Genomic DNA, 19,394 nt, shown 5'->3' on the forward strand with positions numbered 1-19,394 from the left:
GGTGCAGCCACTTTGGAAAACAGTGTGGAGGTTCCTCAAAAAGTTGAAAATAGAGCTACGTTAACGGGAGAAAATCAAATTTAATAGTGTACATGGAGGGAACCTACACAGGCATGGACATTTCAAAGAAGTCATGCAGCATGAGGTATATATGTCATTCTGAACTAAGGAAAAGGGGGTAGGGGGTCTGGGATTTCAAAGGGAAGGAATGCAGTGCTCAGGAAGAATGAGAAAGACTAAATGTCTGGTAAACAAATGGTTGATGGGCCCCTCAGAAACAATGGGACACAGAGAGGACTTTGATCAGACAGGCACTGCTAGGTTCCTCCCTGTCCACCATTCCTAGTTCATGGTATAATGGTACATGGTAATAACTCTCTTCATGGAGCAGGGCCTCTACCTAAATTATTTTAGGCAGTTGTCTGGCAGGTAGAGTTTTTCCTGAATCTGCTGAGTTTTGATTGCTTTTTTAACTCAAAATAAACTTCATGCCAAAGTGGCCCACCTTGGGGACGCCTGTTCTTGGCCCCCAACACTTGGTATGGTCCCTGTAGTATTTTTTTAAAAAATTAAGCTAAGCTCTATGCCATTTTTCAAGGTCTTTTTGACCTGTGAATACATTTCAAAAAGGAAGAAGTTTACTGACGTGCCTGCTGCAGTAGCCACATGTGGGGTAGACTCATGAGCAGGCATTATCCCTTCATGGGCAGAACCCAGGCCCCAAATGGTCTAGATTGCCCCCCATCATTTTCCTAAGCCACTGAGCGTTTCATCCATTTATCTATTTACTGGATGTCACTAGAGAAAATCTTAGAGGGATGCATATTAATAGAATTATGAAACCTGGATCTGCGTTCAGTGATCTGAAATTCTAGTCTGGGAGAAAGGATCAAACTGCAAGAAAAAAAGGCACAGAACAGAAAAAGCCTCCCAGAAAACTGTCCCCGGGGATGGTGCTCCACCTTACCTGCCAAGCCCTGGGTGCCTGTTACACAGCTGCTGTGGTGGTGGTGCTTCAGAGAGAAAGATGGCCTCAGACTTCAAAATATAAGGGTCAATTCCTAATTTGGTCATTTACCAGTGTTGTGACCTGGGGAAAGTCATTTGCCAGTGGAGAGCCTCTGTTTCCTGTCAGGAAAAGGGGAGTGGTCATGTGCCAGGCTCTCTCATCTGGATGTAACCTCATTTATCAGTGTATGTTCTGTATTTCCGCAATAGAACGAAGCTTCTGTGAGAACAGGGGCTGTCCTGTTCATCAGCCTATCCTGAAATATCTTGAACAAGGTTTGCCACACATATTAGGCGCTCATACATATTAGATGCACCGTTGAGTATTGTATGTCACAGCACTGTGTCATTTTTATAGCACGCTCCAAATGTAACGTAAAGGGATCCCAAGAGCAGTATAGATAGGCTGGGTGGGTGGATTTTCACTTCGGTTTTCAGGCCTGCATGTGGTTTTGTCTGAAAAGCTTTGTGTGTTTCTGGGACTGTGCAGACAGCAGGTAATTTTACTGTTTAAGCTCTTCTCTAACATAGGAAACACACCTATGTTTTTAAATACAAAGTGCTGATTTTATATTGCATTTTCCAACTATTGCTCATTGTAGGGGACCAGAATTTGCCACCCCAAAATATGTCTCTGGGATAAAGATTATTTTAAGCTGCATATTTTTAAGAAAGTGCAAACACAGGAGACGCTCCAAAGACTGAGTAGAAGTTAACCTTTTGTAAGAGACATTTACACTTATAAGGAAAATCTCCCTTTGTTGGGGGTGTGTCTTGCTCTTGGTATCTGGGAACTCCTCAGTGGAGAAGATAATGATTTAGATCTGCATAACAATCTTACCCTTATTATTCTGCTTCTCCTGGTCACCTCCCATAAATGACTTCTCCAGTCTCAACATCTTCTTTTGTCTTTAGCTGGAGATGGTATTTAAGGTGATGGCTTTGGCCACCTTGGGGAGTCAGTCAGTTTTCCTGGATCTCTCCCATGATACAGGAGGTATCCATGTTTGATTTTCTCCTATTAATCTGTCTAATGTTAATTTAATTCTTAGACCAGTCAGAAGAAACTTAAAGGGTAATAAGCTACTTGTATGTAGATGAAACTTTCTGAGGACAGCACATCTGCTAACATTCTGTTCAAGAAAGAATGAAATGGCTGAAATTAGGTAGAAAAAAGCTAATTTAAACAGAGTAGTGCTATGTTTACACACAAACTAATTGCTGTTATTCTAGGAAAAGAGGCCAAGACATCCATAGAACTCTGGCTATCATTCCAGTGTCTATGCTTCTGACAGCCTGACTTCATCAGTCCACAGATACTCACCTAGGATCTGCAGTGTGTAATGTGTGAACACCCAGAATCCTTCTATTTAGTGTGTCTTGGGGAAAGTTGGCCTTAAAAATTCTCACTTCATAAACTTATAAAACCTAAGTAATTATAACATGTAATGGAATTTTTTTAAAGAAACCCATAATCCCACCACTGTGGCACAATTGCTATTTATTTTTGCTTATTCCCATTCAGTCTCAGTCTGCCAATTTTAATCATTCCAGTAACTGTCTGATATTTCACGAAATTGAGAAACTTCTGCTTCTAATCAAGATGGCATGACTAAGGACCAGATTTAACTTTCCTGCTCCCATGACAAAAATGTATGAAATAATAGTTTTCAAGAAAATGGTCAGTCATTAGGCAACAAAGGACAGGGACTCCTAAGACATGGGAAACAATTAGACGAGCCCTGCAGTTGCCACAGCAAGTTTCCAGGTGGCAAATCTGCTCCCCTCCACTGGTATCTTTTTTTTTTTTTTTCTGAAATAGTTTATTTGCTTTGTTCCCCCCGTCTCCCCACCCCAGGCCAATTACCACTGGTACACATGATTTTGTCATTTTAAGTTTACTTAAGCTTAGTGAATTTATGTTGATAGGCTAAATAAAACATATGAACACACAAAAAATGGACATCTTTTTTTTAATATTTTATTTACTTATTTGACAGAGATCACAAGTAGGCGGAGAGGCAGGCAGAGAGAGAGGAGGAAGCAGGCTCCCCGCTGAGCAGAGAGCCGGATGTGGGGCTCGATCCCAGGATCCTGGGATCATGACCCGAGCCGAAGGCAGAGGCCTTAACCCACTGAGCCACCCAGGCGCCCCCAAAAAATGGACATCTTAATCAATACCTGAGTATACACATTTCTATTGAAACATCCAAGAAGCAAGGAACTAAAGACTAAATTGATATATGACTATGATAAAAAGCAGAAGGGAAAGGACTGGGAAAAAAGGTCATATCCCATCTTATTGAATCTTATTGAATACCATCTCACCAGAATTTCTGTGTCAATAATGAAAAGATTGTTACATCCCCAGCAACATATCGCTTCTTTTAAGGACAAAACATAGTGCGCTTGAATGGGAAGGTTGCGCAGTGTCCTGAAGTTCAAATGCTGGGATTTGATCTGGGCCAGTATGTTCCAACAAACAGGTTCCTTGTAGAAAAATTGGCATGGGTCTATGTCTTAATCCAGGCTGGAAAAAACAAAATAAAACAAAACACAGCCGATGCACTAAAATTTTCAGCAGAAATGTAAAAGATTCCTGTGCTAAACCAGGTACTTGTATTTCATATGAGCAGTGAGCTGCAGACTGTTCAAAAAGGATCTAGTTGTTAAGGAAGCGGAAGGGGATCACTAAACTCAGAATATGATGTGTACAATTTAAAGCAGCAAATGGCTTCAATTGAGGCACCAGGGTTAGGGAAGAGAGCACTGGGTTTGAAGTCCTTGGACTCTCTCTGTCTCTCTGCTGCTGCCCTGCTGTGTGACGTTGTCCTCTTTGACACTATCAAAGGGGGAGGTTGCACTAGAAGCTCTCCAGAGCCATTGCCATCTCTGTGCAACTATAGTAAAGATGGTTTTTGGTAATAATACTTCTGACTTCTGGGGCGCCTGGATGGCTCAGTGGTTAAAGCCTCTGCCTTCGGCTCAGGTCATGATCCCAGGGTCCTGGGATGGAGTCCCGCATTGGACTCTCTACTCAGCAGGGAGCCTGCCTCCTCCTCTCTCTCTCTCTCTCTCCCTGCCTGCCTCTCTGCCTACTTGTTATCTGTCTGTGAAATAAACAAATAAAAATCTAAAAAAAAAAAACTTTTGACTTCAATCTCCATTGAAGACGTGAAGCAGCTGTCCAGCAGCCTCCATCTGGCAGGCCCTCTGGTGGCAGTGCCCTTCGCCCATGGCCGGGTTAGCATCCTACCAACACCTGGGAAAGGTGTTTTTTTTTTTTTTTTCTTTTCTCTTCTTCTTTTCTTTTCTTTTCCTTTTTTTTTTCCCTTCTCTCTTCTTCTGCCACAGCCTTTGGTGACACACAGTTTTCTTAGACTTGTGCTTTTAGCGCATCTGTACTGTGTTTATTTTCTCAGTTTTGTCAGAGTATAGCATGTGGCACCTATAATCACTGCTTATTCCCTTCCAGCAATATTTTTCAAGGACATGTTTCATGATGGTTTGTGTTCTGCCTGTGTTTCCTGTTGTTTATGTATCTGTCTCCAAATTGAAATGTCATTTTCTCCTCATTTGGAAATTCCCAGGATCAAGTTGATATTGGAACAGTTGAGCAGTATGGCCCCCAAGAGTCTGATCATGTAATTAGGATAGAATCTGATATATCTTATGATTCCAGCACATCGTCCCTGGAAAGCATACTGGCATCACCAGGTAGGTACATTTGGATGTGTGGATAGGGATTATCAGAAGAAAAACTGGCCCATAGGGTAGTTCTTGTTTTTTCAGAGGATGAGAATGTTCTGTTCATAATGATGCAAAAATCACAAGACTGAACTAATTTCATCTTCTGTAAGTTTTTTTGAGATGATGATTTGAGAGTGATCAAAGTGAATATCTCATCAATGGTTCAAGTGCTTGGGAATGGTATTATTCTGTCCCATTAACATTTAATCTTCTAAAGATTGGTGCTAGCGCTCAGCCCTTGGAGGAGTAGCATCTCATCTCTTTGTCCTTACTTAATCTTCACTGCTATGCCGCAGTGGTTGCAGTCCAAAGAAACCCCCTTTTTTTTAAATTTTTTATATATTTTTAAAGATTTTTATTTATTTATTTGACCAAGAGAGATCACAAGTAGGCAGGGAGGCAGGCAGCGTGGGGGGAAGCAGGGTCCCTGCTGAGCAGAGAGTCTGATGCGGGGCTCGATCCCAGGACCCTGGGATCACAACCTGAGACGAAGGCAGAGGCTTAACCCACTAAGCCACCCAAGTGCCCCAGAACTTTATTTTTTAGAGAAAAAGAAGGAATAGTTATTTGTCTCGATATTTAGGAAGGTAGAGTCAATCATTTTCTAAATGTGATATGCCTTCTTAGTACTTTTGGTCTCCTTGATATCACTAAGAATGTAAAATGGGCAAGACCAAAATGACTCCCCCCCCGGGGGGAGAGGGAAACCTTTTGTTTTTTTTTTAAAAAACATACTATAAGAAGAATTTTTAGTATACGACAAAAAGGATAGTCTCTTAGAAACAGTGATACTTATTATGTAAGTTTCAATATTAAAGACATTTCATAAATATAATTGTATAAAAATACAAAACTTGAGGTGGTGCCGGATGCTTAATGCAGATCCTGTCCTCTAATTTGCTGACCCTAGCATGGAGTCTTTGCATTGTGGAATCTTCATATATACAACTAATTTTTAAATAGCTAGCTAACCTAATAGCTAACTAACTAATAACTAACAAATAACTAACCTAATATCTAACTAAACTGATAGCTAACTAACTAATACCTCTACTTTTTAATAGCTAGCTAACAACTCTTACATTATGGCTGCCAATCTCAAATTTTGTTTAAAAAAATCTTTTCAAAACAATTGATTGGGGGGGGAGTCCATGAACCCATGACTGTGATTTCTGAAACGTGTAAGAAAAAATTTAGTTTTGAATTTGCACACAGTAAAGTTCACTCCTTGGGATGTATGCTTCTGTGGGTTTGACAAAGGCAAGGAGTCCTGTATCTGCCACCATAGTACCAGACAGAACGGATCTGCCATCCCCAGATTCCTTTGTGTTGTCTTTGAACTCCAGCTCCGTCCCTCATTCTCTGGCAACCATTGGTCTGTATTTGGTCTCTGGTTTCCTTTTTCCAGAATGTCACATAAATAACAGAATCATGCAGTCTCTCACCTTTTTGGTCTGGCTTTGTTAATGAAATGCGTTCAAGAGTCATCCATGTTGCATGAATCAGTGGTTCATTCCTCTTTCCTTGCTTAGTAGTACTGTACCTTGTGCATGTACCACAGTTACTTGTTTAAAAATCCACTCATCTGCAGAAGGACATCTGGGTTGTTTCCGTGTTTTTCAGTGACTATATATAAAGCTACTATAACCATTTGCATAGAGGTTTTTTGGTGTGGATACAAACATTTAATTGACTTGGTTAAATTCCTGGGAGCTGGACAACTGGGTCATATGGGAAACGTGTGTGAAAGAAACTGCCAAACTATTTTCCAAAATAACTCTGCCCTTTTGTATTCTTCAAATAATGTTGTCCAGCTTGCTTTTTTGAAGGAGAGTCATTTCTCAACACCTCCACCAGCACTTCCAGAGCACTCCAGAGATCCCCACATTCTGGGGAACGTACATTTTGGGAAGTGATTTATGAATATGCTTGATTTGGTATTATCAGTTGGAAGGTACCAAATTTCCAGAAGCATGGCCAGAAGAATTTTATGATGAAAAGACACTCAACACGAATGGTTTGGGTACTTATCCATTTACACTTGGGTGGGTGGAAGTAAAGTGAGACACTCCTTCCTTTTTCTTTATTTTCAAATATGAACACATTTCTAAGGAATGTTCTGAATTACTTTTGGTACCTGGCACATCTAATCCTTAACATGGAACAACGCTGGACTCTCCTGTTTTTATGACTTATAAAGGCAATAAAGAGAAATCTGTAAATCTTGTTGATAATGTTGGTACTTCTGCTTTCTTGGTCATGTGTTCCACTGGGCTTTCTTCTTCAGTTGCATCATCTTCGCAAAGTTTTGAATTCCAGCCGGTGGTGGAACAGGTTTCTGATGTAGATGAGGTACAACCGGTGGACGAGCTGGAAGAGGTGGACCAGATGGAGCAGATGGATGAGGTGGATGAGGTGGGACAAGTAGATGAAGAGGAAGAGGTGGAGCAGATGGAGGAGCTGGAGCAGGAGGGGCAGCTGGACCAGGTGGAGGAGGACAAACAGCTGGACCGAGTGGAGCAGGAGGACCAGGCAGACCAGGCTGAGCAGGAGGCCAGCTCAGCCTCCAGTGTGGCTGCTGGCATCAGTGATGAGGTACCTCTGGGAGTCTTGCTCTGCATATTTGTCTGGACCACTAACCCTGCAAAGCCCTGAATTTCCACTCTTGTGTTCAAGTTTGCTTTGTAGAAAACATCCTATTATTATCACTCTTTCTGTCATACTGCATTTCAGATGCAGCTGGGTATCCAGTGGACCCTAACAAACAGGGAGGTGGGAGGTTAAGAAAGACAAAATCTCTGTTCTAATGTGAAATATGTGAAGACATTTTGGGTTTGAGAGAAAGTTTGGGCCAAATAGGCAGCTTATCTACTAAGAAAAGGCAGTATTTTTAAGAGCTGCATTCCTTATCACCTGGGAGGGGATGCTAACCATCTTGGGAAGATGACTTTCCTGGCTACCATACCAACACATCCCTACCACGAGCTAGGTTTCTCCAATGGAGGTTTTTTTGTTTTGTTTTGTTTTTTTAGTTTAGAGACATGCCTTTCAGAATGCTAGTTGTATCCAACCTTCAAACGTCAGCACCAGTGTAAGGTTCGAGGTCAAATCAGTGCAGTTGGATTTACTACTCTGTTGCTCTTCAATCTGCAAATTTGTGTACATAATCACAGATTTGGACAATCATCTTTTATAATAGCTGGATTATTAAAATCAGGATTGGCAGGCAAGATAATGAATTTATGGTCTGTTATGTGGAATTGTGTACATTAATTACAAAGCCTAAGATGAGTCCCTCCCTCTTTTTTTTTGAGTCCCTCCCTCTTTTATAATCAAAAGAACTGAGGGCTAGAAGATAGTTGTTTGAATTTGGCCCCAGCCTTGACCTTGCCACATCCCTGAGCCTCAGTTTCTCGACCTCGAAATGGTCTGCTTGCCTTGCGGGGATTTCTGGACTGCTGTGAAAATTTTTTGAACAATTTAAAACACATTTCTGTAGCAATCCATGTTGTCTTTATTTATGTCTTTATTTGCCAAAAAGCTGTGGTTCCCTTTCCCATTGACAAGTTTCTCTTCTGCTTTGAATAAAGTCATAACTAAACTTTAAATGTAACTTTTGTTTACAATAGCCAGAATAAGCAGCAATGAGTGTGGGTAGTACAGCCCTGCATATGGTAGCGTATTGGACTTGTGTGGGGTACCATGGATTGACAGACTGGAGTATATCCAGAAGCTAGAGCCCAGGATGGAGAGAGGCTGGAAAATGTCATGTTGTCAGTAGTGGAAGTTAGTCACCGTGGAAGGCATTGGAGAAGGGAGATTGGCAAGGGACAGGAAAGCCTGCTCCAAGTACCTACACAGCTGTCGTGCTCCTGAAGCGGAAGCGAGTCTCCAGTGCATTAAACTAGGGTGGAGACCTAGCAGCTCCGGGCAGGCAGCTTTCCACTCCCCTCAAGAAAGCCATTCTCAGATGCATTAGGTCCCTCCTCCAGATGGTGTGCTCCCTCCCCTTCAACGGAGAGGTGTGAGACAAGCTTTGTAGCTCATCTGCCAGGGACAGCAGAGAGAAGTTCCTGCTTGGAGAATGGGGATTTGAATGTGATAACCTGTAAGGTCTGTGGCTGCCAGTCCCTAGTTTAGAGTATTTTATTTATTCATTTATTTATTTGCTTAATGAATGCCTCCTTTTTTATATGAATATCTACATAGTTTACAACAAAAGAAGGACAATTGGGCAATTTTCACTGGCTTAAAAATTCACAGAATTTTTTATTACAAGGGAAAAAAACAGCTTGCATGTTTTTTGCTCTGTCTCTTTTTAATGACTCAGCTGTGCTCTTCCATTAGCCACAGTATACGATAGAATAGACTCTTGTTTTTGTTCTCTAGCAGTTAGTTGCATGTATATGTGTCTTCTCATCATTAATATCGGGACTGTGGCTCTCTCATCTTGTTTATGCACACAGTGCCAACCCAGATCAAGGCAAGTAATAGCTTCCACAGAAGGTCTCTTCTTTCTCAAGAGCCCTGCCTCTTCCTTCCACCCTCAACCAGTCACTTAAGAAGCGTGTCCACTAAATTTCTTTCAAATGTGTCCCTTCCTTTCTATGTCTCCTGCCTCTGGTCTGTTTCAGGCCCCTGTTTTCTCTACTGTAACTGTGTATGGAAGGTATGTACTTTCTAGGACATTGTGAAGGTCAGATCCATGAATTTCTTTGCAAGTGCTTAGAGAAGAGTTCCGGTAACAAAGGAAGTGCCATTTGAACTTCTTCTCACCCCATTGCTAATGGGGGTATCTGATAGACGTTTCCCACGTTCCTTGTCTGTGATATGATGACCCACTGAGCTCTGACTCTCCCACTAAGGATATTGGGCAGGTGGCTGCTTCACACTTTGGGGCCAGTTCCATGGTTTTATATTTTGAGGAAAAAAAATCAGACTGCATGATTCCCATGATCCATTTCTGATCTTGAATTCTTGGATTCTCTAGCCATTTCTTCAGACTTTCTAGTCATGAAGGAAATTGGGAGTGCAGGAATTATTCTCATTCTCAGTCTTTGCAGACTTGGCAATAAAACAGTCTGGTAGGATTTGGAGACCCCAGTGTCCCGATCTGTGAGCCACAAGCAATTCCTCCCCACAGTCTATACAACCACCGCCATCAATTATGTCATACATCAACAAGCGGGAGCTGGAATTGATGAAAAAGTTCAGGGAGCAGCTGGAAGAGCAGACACGGATGCTGCAGGCTGACATCCAAAGCCAGCGGGATGCACTGGAAATGATGAAGGAACAGCTTCAGAGAATACAGGATTCCACCTTTCAGGTCAGAGGCCAGTTCCAAGTAAGTAAGTGGCAGAAGGGAGAGGAAAAAAGAGACCTTGACATTTGTCAAGCTGTCAGTCACCGGGGTCTGCTAGGAGGGAGAGCAGCTGCTTCAGGGCGGCAATGGGGCATTTGGAGTGGTCTTCAGCAGGGACTTTTGCCTGTGCTCTTGGTCTCTTGGCTGTAGTGGCTGAAATCAGCCCAGCCAGGCTCTGGCAGTGGCAGACACAGCTCCTATATAGCCAAGCCTTCCCAGGGGGCCTGTCCCACTCTGTCCCAGGCATGTCCTGTTCCCTGAGGAAAGGTACGGCCTCTGAATAAGACCTCCATGATACTGTGTCCTTCCAGATGCAGCCAACCAACTCACACCACCTTGACCATCCTGAGTTCCAGTCTTTGGAGCCAGTGCCCAAGAAACAACGCACTGAGCAAATGAAGGAGTCCCTCCCAGACCTCAAGGAGATCAGCCTTTCCTGTGGTTCATGTTCACCCTGCTCTTTCAAATTCTCGGAGGAGCTGGAGGAGACTTGTGATGACTCCAACCAGGTATGGAAAGCCTGTTTCAACTGGGGAGCTGAAAGGAGATTTTATTGTCATAAACACTGGGGCTCACCTGGTTCTCCTGAGGGGTTGGTGCCTAATCAGTTGGCTGCGGTTCACTTGCCTGAGATAAAAATTCTTGGCGCGCTAGACCCAGACACTCGTTCCCGGGCACACGTATGTGTATCCCGGATGGCAGCGCCTTGTGCCCGGATAAACACATAGACATCACCCTGACCACACCCGCAGGCACAGGGCTGCTGACATCTGCTCTAGGAGAATGGAGGAGGGCTGTTCTGTCGGCTTCTGGGGGACTCTTGCAGGCACTAAGGTCCTTTCATCTCTCCTTCTGAAGCCACTGCTGGAGGGGCAGGACCCATTCCTGCAGCAGCCATTGCAGCAGGCACAGGACCAGCTTCTGTCGGAGCAGCAGATGCAGGAGCAACCCCAGCCGCCAAGCACCGTGGTGGGAAGGCAGAAGCTGCAGATATACCTGCCAGGCCAGGCCGGCGTAGCTGTGCCCCTCTCTGAGGACCCCATGACGTTCATGCACACCCAGACCATCGTTCCTGTCCAGTTAGCAGCTGGACAACAGCCCTCTGGCTGCTATCAAGGTGATACCCTGGGGGACGAAGAAGATGACAGCCCTAGGTAAGAAGTGCACGGAACAGTGATAAGTGCAGAAGTCCCTGCTTTCCCCTCATGGCCAGACACTTTGCCTGAGACCATGAGTGACTTACCCACAGGGCACCCAACCCCCCTCATCATAAGCAGTGTGCTCCCACTCACCTAGCTCTGTGGCTTCCAGACCCCCGCCTCTGCATGCACAGTGCGTTGCCAAGCATGTGCTGGTGGAACAGAGGAGACTGTGAAAATAGGAGGCCTAGATATGGAAGCTCCCAAGCTAGGGAACTGGCAGATCTTGAAATCGCTTGGCTCCACCCACCCAAGCCCAGTCTTACAGCATGGGTCGTCTAGAGCAAAGTCTTATGTGCTCATAGCTGAGTGACTCCATGGCTCCCAGCTTTCTTCTCCCACTCCACTGTAATCTGGTGATCACAGCAGACCAGAAGAAGGGGTCTCCACAGAACTGACAACCTATGTGAGGGAAGTGGGTGTGAAACAGTTGCTACATGTCCCTTGGATACCAAGGAGCTAAGCTCCCAGAAGAACTAAGTTCTCGAAGGCCGTATGAGAACATGAACACATTTTCTGCTCAGTACTAAGTCTGTGGTCCCAAATGCCAGAAAGAGAAGGCTCTGCTCAGCAGTGAAGGGGTTGTAGAGCACATGCTTGGTGCCTAGTAAATATTTTTGAGCGAATGCCAGCTCTCTGAGCAGGCTTCCCAGAGCTCTCCAGATTTCCTTCTGGGTCTCCCCTGTAGAATCAGTGACCCTAATATGTCTGGTGGGTGGGTTAGTGCCGTGTTTCCCACAGGCCTGTTCATCAGAATCCACTTGAGGAGGCTGTAGGAAGTACAGATTCAGAAGTCCCTATTTACCCAAGATAAATGGGGCTCTTGTAGAGACAGCACTGGATTTGCAGGGAGGAACTAGCCCGGCAGCCCCAAACAGCAACAAAGGGCATGTCCCTGACTTTGGATGGGTAAAGGGACAGGCCCAAGGCCACAGAGATCACCATTGTGGAAGATTCAGGACTGTCCAAGTAATACAAATAAAACCACTGGAGCCAAAAGACTAATTCACCTCAGTCTTTACATTCACCTGACTTTGGCAAATGGAATCTTCTTAGGGCAAGGTGAGGATACAAACCAGTGAATCCTGATTTAGCCACCAAAACCAGTTGTGCCATAAGCACCTACCAAAGAGCAAGCCAATGGCTCCTGGGTCATGGGTCCCAGACCCATGTCACTATAACATGTTTTTTTTTCAGTTTTTTTCCTGAGGAGCAGCAGAAGCTGTCCATGGTGTATAGCCCGGGCTCTGACACAGTCGCTTCTACCAGCTTTCCTCAGTCTCCCATACATTCTGACTCCAGCTTAGTCACCCTGGAGACCCCGCAGGATTATATCCAGCTTTGGCAACAGCCACCAGATTCACAGCATCACCTTTACCTCCAAGTGAATACTTGGCCTTCCAGTGAGCACAACAGCCTGCAGGACCAAGCTACCTGGCCCCAGGTATAAACCTTTCCTTTCCCCTATGCTTCCCAGCCTAGGTCAGGGCATTCGGCATGGAGGCTGGGCCCCTTCCCCAAAAAGCACACACCACAGTGGTATGCTCTGGGTGTGAAATCCAGACTTCAGAGCTCAGTAAATTCGAGAGCGGTTACTCGCATGGCGGCGGCACACACTGCTGCGTAAATTGATTCCCTCAAGTTTTCATGAAAAAGTGAGCTGTCCTCATGGATATTAAATACAATCAGAGGTAAAAACTTCTCAAGCATGTTAGCTGGATAAAGTGAGTCATGCCATATTCTGAGCTTGTTGCCCAAGCCCCGATCCCTTTCTGAACCTGTGGATCATTCATTCTGCTGCAAAATCCCGGGCCCAGTGTGGGTATGGTTCATTGTACTAAAAAATGAACCAAGGGTCCTTCTGTGCAATGTGCTTGGTGTTTATCCACAGGGAGCTCCATACTTGCCAGGAAAGACCCCCACCTAAGGGACCATCTGCTATGGTCATATTTCCAGGGCAGTGTTGGCAGCTGATCCAGATGGAAGTCATTTACTGGGTTTGGTCCGAGAAAGACTCTCAGCAGGCCCCTTGGGACCAAACACGCTCAATCTGACTAACAGTACTTATAAAGGGTGTTTTGATTCTGCCTTCAGAAATCTTAATGGAGCCTAACCTCTGATTTTTTAAAACTAATGCCAGGGGGCGCCTGGGTGGCTCAGTGGGTTAAAGCCTCTGCCTTCGGCTCAGGTCCTGATCTCAGGGCCCTGGGATCGAGCCCCGCATCAGGGCATCAGGCTCTCTGCTCGCAGGAGCCTGCTTCCCTCTCTCTCTCTCTCCCTGCCTGCCTCTCTGCCCACTTCTGGTCTCTGTCTGTCAAATAAATAAATAAAATCTTTAAAAAAAAAAAAACTAATGACAGCAACAAGGTAAAAAGAATCCAGTAAGTTAAGACAGAATGAGTGAGTTTGGAATTTTAAATGGCTAAATGTGTGGTTATTTTCACATATACACCTTGACCAGCTGGGCTGCCAATCCTCCAGAAAGTTGACCCATAGGAGGCACTGCTCACATGAAAAGAGCACATAGATGCTCAGTGGACCCTGTGGTTCAGTTCCCAAGGCAGACTCTGGTGAAACCCTTCATCATGTCTGCTCTCAGGGCACTACCATCTGGATGGGCCCTTAGGAGCAGAGCAGCTATCCCAAGGAAGTGGAAAAGGGAGGATGCCTGGAAGGTTGTTGGGAGAATTAAATGTGATGGGAAAGGTAACAACAACCCACGCTGGTATTACTGCATTCTCCCAACAACCTTAGCTGGCATTCAGGCTCAGCATGGAAGTTATTTAGGTTGAGCAGAGTAATAGCAGGGTCCAAGGGTAGGGCCAGGGAGAGAGCTTCCAAGCCTTTGGCTAGCCATGGCTGGCAGAGAAGCCCAGCTAGGGAGGGCCAGACACAGAACCTCGTAGTCTTAGGCATGAAGAAAACTTTGGGGGAGACCAGGGCAACTCTTGCTGGTCTTTAAGACAAGATGTTGTTGGAAGACAAAAGTGGAGAGGAACCCCATTGCCCCCATCTGCACCTTCTGCCAGCGCCTTGTACGTCTGTGTTCCAAAGACCTACTTCTCAGCAGCTTGCTGACTTGGACTAGGGGGAAAGTTTCACCTCGTCCACCTTTTTCTTGGCAGGTGTCAGCTCCTCAGGCAAATCCCGAGGCTTTCCAGGACCCTGAAGAATACTCACCAGGCCATATCAGCTTTTTTATGTCTGCTGAGCGGTCTAGCTCGGACGAAAACCAGCACCAGCAGTACTTTCATACCAAACCTTGAGAGAAGAGGGACAGACAGGCCAATGAGGCCTGCATGGCCAGGGGACCTCCAAGGCTCACAGAGTCCCCTGGAATAGGGGTTGGGGAGGGGGGGTGGATATTTTCTTTTCTTTCCTGATAAGTTCTGTTTGGGATTGTTGAGCACAACCCATTTCTTGGAAGGTATATTGCAGAGGCAGCCTGTGCTGATGTGTGACAGCAGCCAGGCCCCAGCAGGAGACTGCTGTCCCTCACCTTCCTGCCTGGCCTTGCACACACCTGTTCTACCATGGGCGAGCAGACTGCAGAGTCTACTCAAGTTCGAATACCGTTTTTTGTTTTTGTTTTTGTTTTCTGCCGAGAAACGTTTTCCAGCATGCTTTATAATCTAGTAAGAAGCTGTTTTGTCTTAAGCCACAGTCATGTTGGGGAAATCACAGGTAACAGCATTCCAATGGTGGGAAGCTGAAATCAGATGAACACAGGTGCTTTGTACTAAAATAATCACAGCTCCAGTGCTTAATAAATATCTTTCTTTGCAACTCTCTGTGAACTTATGATTGGTCTTTTGGAACCTAGAAATGGTACTGACCTAGTTGACTGGTACTGGGGTCCTGAGTAAAGGGCTCATTTCCGGGACTTGAGCCCCTCATGGGCACCTCTGCTCCCTGCCGCATTTGCAGAGACCGATGGCTTCTGCCACCCTGAGTAGCCGTGTGCCCAGGCCATCTGTGTGGCTGAAGCTTGCTGGCTCTTTTATTGATGCTGAGGGCAGCCACAAGCTTACTGGGCCCAAACCAGTGGGCCTAGACTAGGCTACCCACTCTGTGGAGACCATGCTCTGCCTCATGTGTCACCCCTGAGGTGAGCCTGGATGCACTGCATGCATGTTCCTTCTCTCCTGCCTGTAGCTTTTCCTGCAGGGGGGTGCTCCCTGGAGGGAAAGTGATTTGTTCTCTGGCTAGATACCAAGTAGAGCATCTTTCCAACTGTCTGCACAGGGGCAAAGAGGAGGGGAGCAGGAAGCACTTGAATAACCTTATCAGAAGTCATCCCGAGCCTTTAATGTCTGTCTTAAGATAATGAATCATTATCTTATTACTTACTTATTACTTACTTACTTACTTTTTACTTACTTATTTTGAATAAGTGAAAGGAAGCTCCCAGTCTCTAGGGACAAGTTAAAGGGGGCACATGAGGCCTCACACCCACAGGAAGATTTCGGCATTCTTCAGGAAATCTGATCTCTACCAGGGTGGTCTAGAGTGAATGTGTCCCTCTCCAATTCATGTATGGAAACCCTACCCAACAATGTGATCATATTTGAAGGTAGGGCCCTTGGCAAGTGCTCAGCTTCAGATGAGGTCATAAGGGTGGGCCTCCCACAGTGGAATTAATGCCCCTATAAGAAGAGACACAAAGAGCCTGCTCCCTCTCTCACCTTGTGTGCACAAAGAAGAGGTCATGTCAGCCCAGAACAAGATGGTGGCTACTTACAAGCTGAGAGAAGAGGTATCAGAATAAAACCTACCTCTCTGGAGCCTTCTTTTTGGACTTCCATCCTCCAGAACTGTGAAAACTAAAGGTCTGTTGTTGAAGCCCCCCATCTATGGTATTTTGTTATGGCAGTCTGGGCTGACCAAAACACAGGGGCTATTTGCTTCTTGGCATGTCCCTTTGTAGCCATTGGGAAGGAGCAGCTGAAGGCTCACCTGCTGCAGTCACTCCTTGGCCCATTGTGTTCGGCAGAGGTAGAAAATTTCCAAGAACCAGTTCTCTCGGGCTGCCCTGTAGAGATGGCAACGGAGAAGTCAGGGACACCCTTGATAACCACCTTGATTGTGGATGAGCAGAGTTTGAAGTGAAGGGCATTCTGGGGGTGTTGGCAGGGACTCTGTGGCCTCCTGCACTGGTAGCTGCCTCTCTTGGTCAGGGGATCACCTTCCCCTCCTGCCGGACTGTACAGGGAGGACTGCATGTGCACAAACCATGCTGCACTTGTCAGCGTGAGGAAAGGGTGTGCACAGAAGCCCAGGCTCAGAGGTCCTGAAGCTGCCTTGTGGTCCGTGTGCGGGTAGGGGGTAGCATGTGGCTCGGTAGGCTCCTTCAGTCTACACAGTCAGCTGGTAGTGTTCTGACCATGGGGGAGGCTCAGAGGTTTACTGTGGAGTAACAATGGTTCCCATGGCTGGGCCTGCTGTTCCCAATATGAAAATGATTTGCTCCTGCCTCCTTTCTCCCTTTATATGGTCAAGCAGGCCCTAAGAACTACACACTCCCATCAGGATGCAGCTGAGGCCCTGTTCTGCCTTGGACAAGCTACTTAAGCTCTCTGAGTCTCAGTTTCTCCATCCAAAAAAAAGGAGGGAGAATGAGATGATGCTTTTCCTGCCCAGCTCTCAGAGCAGGTAAGGATAAATGGAATGGTAGAGCTGGAAGAGGTTTTAGGAAATGCACCATAAACGCTGATGAGGCTGGAGGCATTTGGTCATGATTATTGTTTGAATGCAATGTCTAGAGTGTTCCTTGCTGGACCAGGACATGTCTGAATGGGCCCAGTTGATTCAGGCTTCACCACTCCCTGGATTCAGACAAGGACCCTGAACTGGGAAGGTCTCTGGTCACCTTGGGCTGTGCCTCAGTCAACGGCTTAACTCCTGACTCAGCCCTGGGATGAGGTTGTCACAGGGTCAGAGGGGAAAGAGGCCTTGGTCTGCTCTTTCTCAGAGATCCCCCACAGGAATAGCTGGAAGGACATCCCATTTTAGAGTGACACAAGGGCCCCAAATCCCAGAACCAGTGCCCACTTGCAGGATGGGCCAGTTGTGAGTTTGTTCTGTGTATTACTGAAGGCAAACCATGGTGAGAACCAGGCAGAGATTTCTGGAAGTTCCAGGCCTACTCCCTGCTCCAAGGCATTCCTGCTTTTCCTGGCCCAGACCTTGGACTGGGCTTTAACTGGGGTTGGCTGGCACTTACCTTTTGGTTCATTTTCCCAGGCATGAGAACTGATTCCCCCAGCTCCAGAGGGTCTCCTGATGATTGTAGCCAGGGAGAAAGCTGCTTGTTCTCAGGATTTGTAGGGGGCAGGGCTGACCGGGGCGGAGGAGGGCAGGGCAGCATGAGGATGAGGGGTGACTAGTGTTCTTTTAGCAACAACGGAATCAGAAATAGGCATGAACTGAGGAGTGGAGCCTGGACCAGCCTTGCCTAGGCAGGACAGAAGTTTGGGCAAGACCTGAGTCAAGAAGAGTGGTGACAGAAGCTTCTGAGGCCACAGCTCAATGGGAAAGAGTTATGGCTATTCTCGCGGTCTGTGCTAAACTAAACTGCTCCAGGAGGCCCTGGGGACTTCGCAGCCCACAACACCAAGTTTCATCAGAGAAATCTTCAGTTGCCACACCTGGAACTGCTCTATCACCCTCCCTCCCAGCCCACAGGCTGTACACATGGTGCATGATATACCTGGGCCACCTTGTCTTCTCTCTCAGGCTCTTCTTGGGTATGGGAGAGTTAGCCAGGGAAGAAGAGCTATTTCTCCAGCAGCCCAAGGGCAGGCAGATCCCAGTGAATGGGTTGGAAGGGGGACTCCAAAGGCAAAGCAGGTCTTGCTCTTAGGATACCCACCCCAGCACCCCAGGCTCAGCTGCTTGGCTCTCCTGCCTGGGTGGCCTCCAAGAGGCAGTGGCATTCTGTTTTGGTCCCTGAGCACCATGGCCCACACTCTGCTCACTGGCTGGGATACAAGGGTTGTCTGTTCGCTAAATTTCCCAGCTTTGCCATGCACCTCTGCTGGGACAGCTGTGGCTTCCTCCCTCACCCCAGCTACTTACACAGGAAATCCAGGAGCCCCGGGCCCTGGCTGTCCTTCATACAACACAGCCACCAGCAGTCCCAACATTCAAAGAGGGTGGCCACCAGCAATGCTGTAAAGAAGATGGCCCCTGGCTGAGACCATTGTCACCTTACCATGACCCCACAAGACTCGATGGTGGCTCAGTGTGGATTTGTTTACCTCTTCAGCATCCAGCCACATTGGCTTCCCCTGTCTGGGAAAGCACAGGAGTCACTTTTCTCTCTGGGTTGGGGGTGGCGGTCAGGGAGGCTGGAAGGACGTGACTGAAGTGCCCCAGCTACCATATGTGTCAGAACTTCCAGACACCACTCCCATGACCCCACATCAACTCATCCCTGGGTGGACCTCACAGCTTCCTCAGTGAGCAAGACTAAATCTGGACAGAATAGAGTATTCCACACACAGCCTTAACAACTCAATATTCATGTATTTTATGTGGCATCAGAAATTTATAAATGTCCCTGTTCCTGAATGCCTTTGATGAATAAAGAAGACCATGTCCATGGACAGTGCATCACTGGCTGACACCCTCTGCAGCATCTCCAGTGTTCCAAGCATTTTGAAGATAATGAGAGCAAAGGTAGTGAATGAGAGTGAAAGGACGTTCTGGGTGTGAACATTGTTTGGCCAAAATCACTGGGAAGGAAAGGGTGAGGGAGAAAGACTGTGCAGAGCGCAAGAGGGCAGGCAGGCATGGGAGCTTAGAACAGCAGCTTCTCTCACCCGGGTGAGACCAGAACTTGTCTCCAGCCTCAGGAGAGAGCACACCGAATCCTATCCCCAGCTCTCAAAATGGGCTACCACAATTGTAATGAAAAACCTCTGCTTTATAGCTAGGACCCAATTACCTGTTTCGTAGGGGATATTAAATAATTGAGATGTGTTGTTTTCATGGGTAAGCAAGACAATGTTGAATGGTTCTTCACTGCTTATTAAATAAAATACAAGTTCTCAGCCTTGAGTGGCCTGGTCTCA

The 19,394-nt window shown here is 46.2% G+C and overlaps 1 protein-coding gene across 1 annotated transcript in view; it reads left to right on the top strand.

The window, feature by feature from the left end:
* The window catches only part of LOC111139147 (PAS domain containing repressor 1), a 60,171-nt gene extending 45,117 nt beyond the window's left edge, over nucleotides 1-15,054 (top strand). The window contains exons 10-16 of the mRNA XM_022491303.1: nucleotides 4,599-4,725; nucleotides 7,046-7,353; nucleotides 9,902-10,084; nucleotides 10,432-10,629; nucleotides 10,979-11,274; nucleotides 12,517-12,763; nucleotides 14,445-15,054. Of these exons, the coding sequence (XP_022347011.1) occupies nucleotides 4,599-4,725; nucleotides 7,046-7,353; nucleotides 9,902-10,084; nucleotides 10,432-10,629; nucleotides 10,979-11,274; nucleotides 12,517-12,763; nucleotides 14,445-14,585 (1,500 nt within the window). The 3' untranslated portion in view covers nucleotides 14,586-15,054. The remainder of the gene's footprint in view (nucleotides 1-4,598; nucleotides 4,726-7,045; nucleotides 7,354-9,901; nucleotides 10,085-10,431; nucleotides 10,630-10,978; nucleotides 11,275-12,516; nucleotides 12,764-14,444) is intronic.
* Nucleotides 15,055-19,394: the final 4,340 nt, after the last annotated feature.

The sequence above is a fragment of the Enhydra lutris genome, unplaced genomic scaffold (assembly GCF_002288905.1).
Source record: "Enhydra lutris kenyoni isolate GAN:26980312 unplaced genomic scaffold, ASM228890v2 scaffoldscaffold96, whole genome shotgun sequence".
NCBI classification, from domain to species: Eukaryota; Metazoa; Chordata; class Mammalia; order Carnivora; family Mustelidae; genus Enhydra; species Enhydra lutris.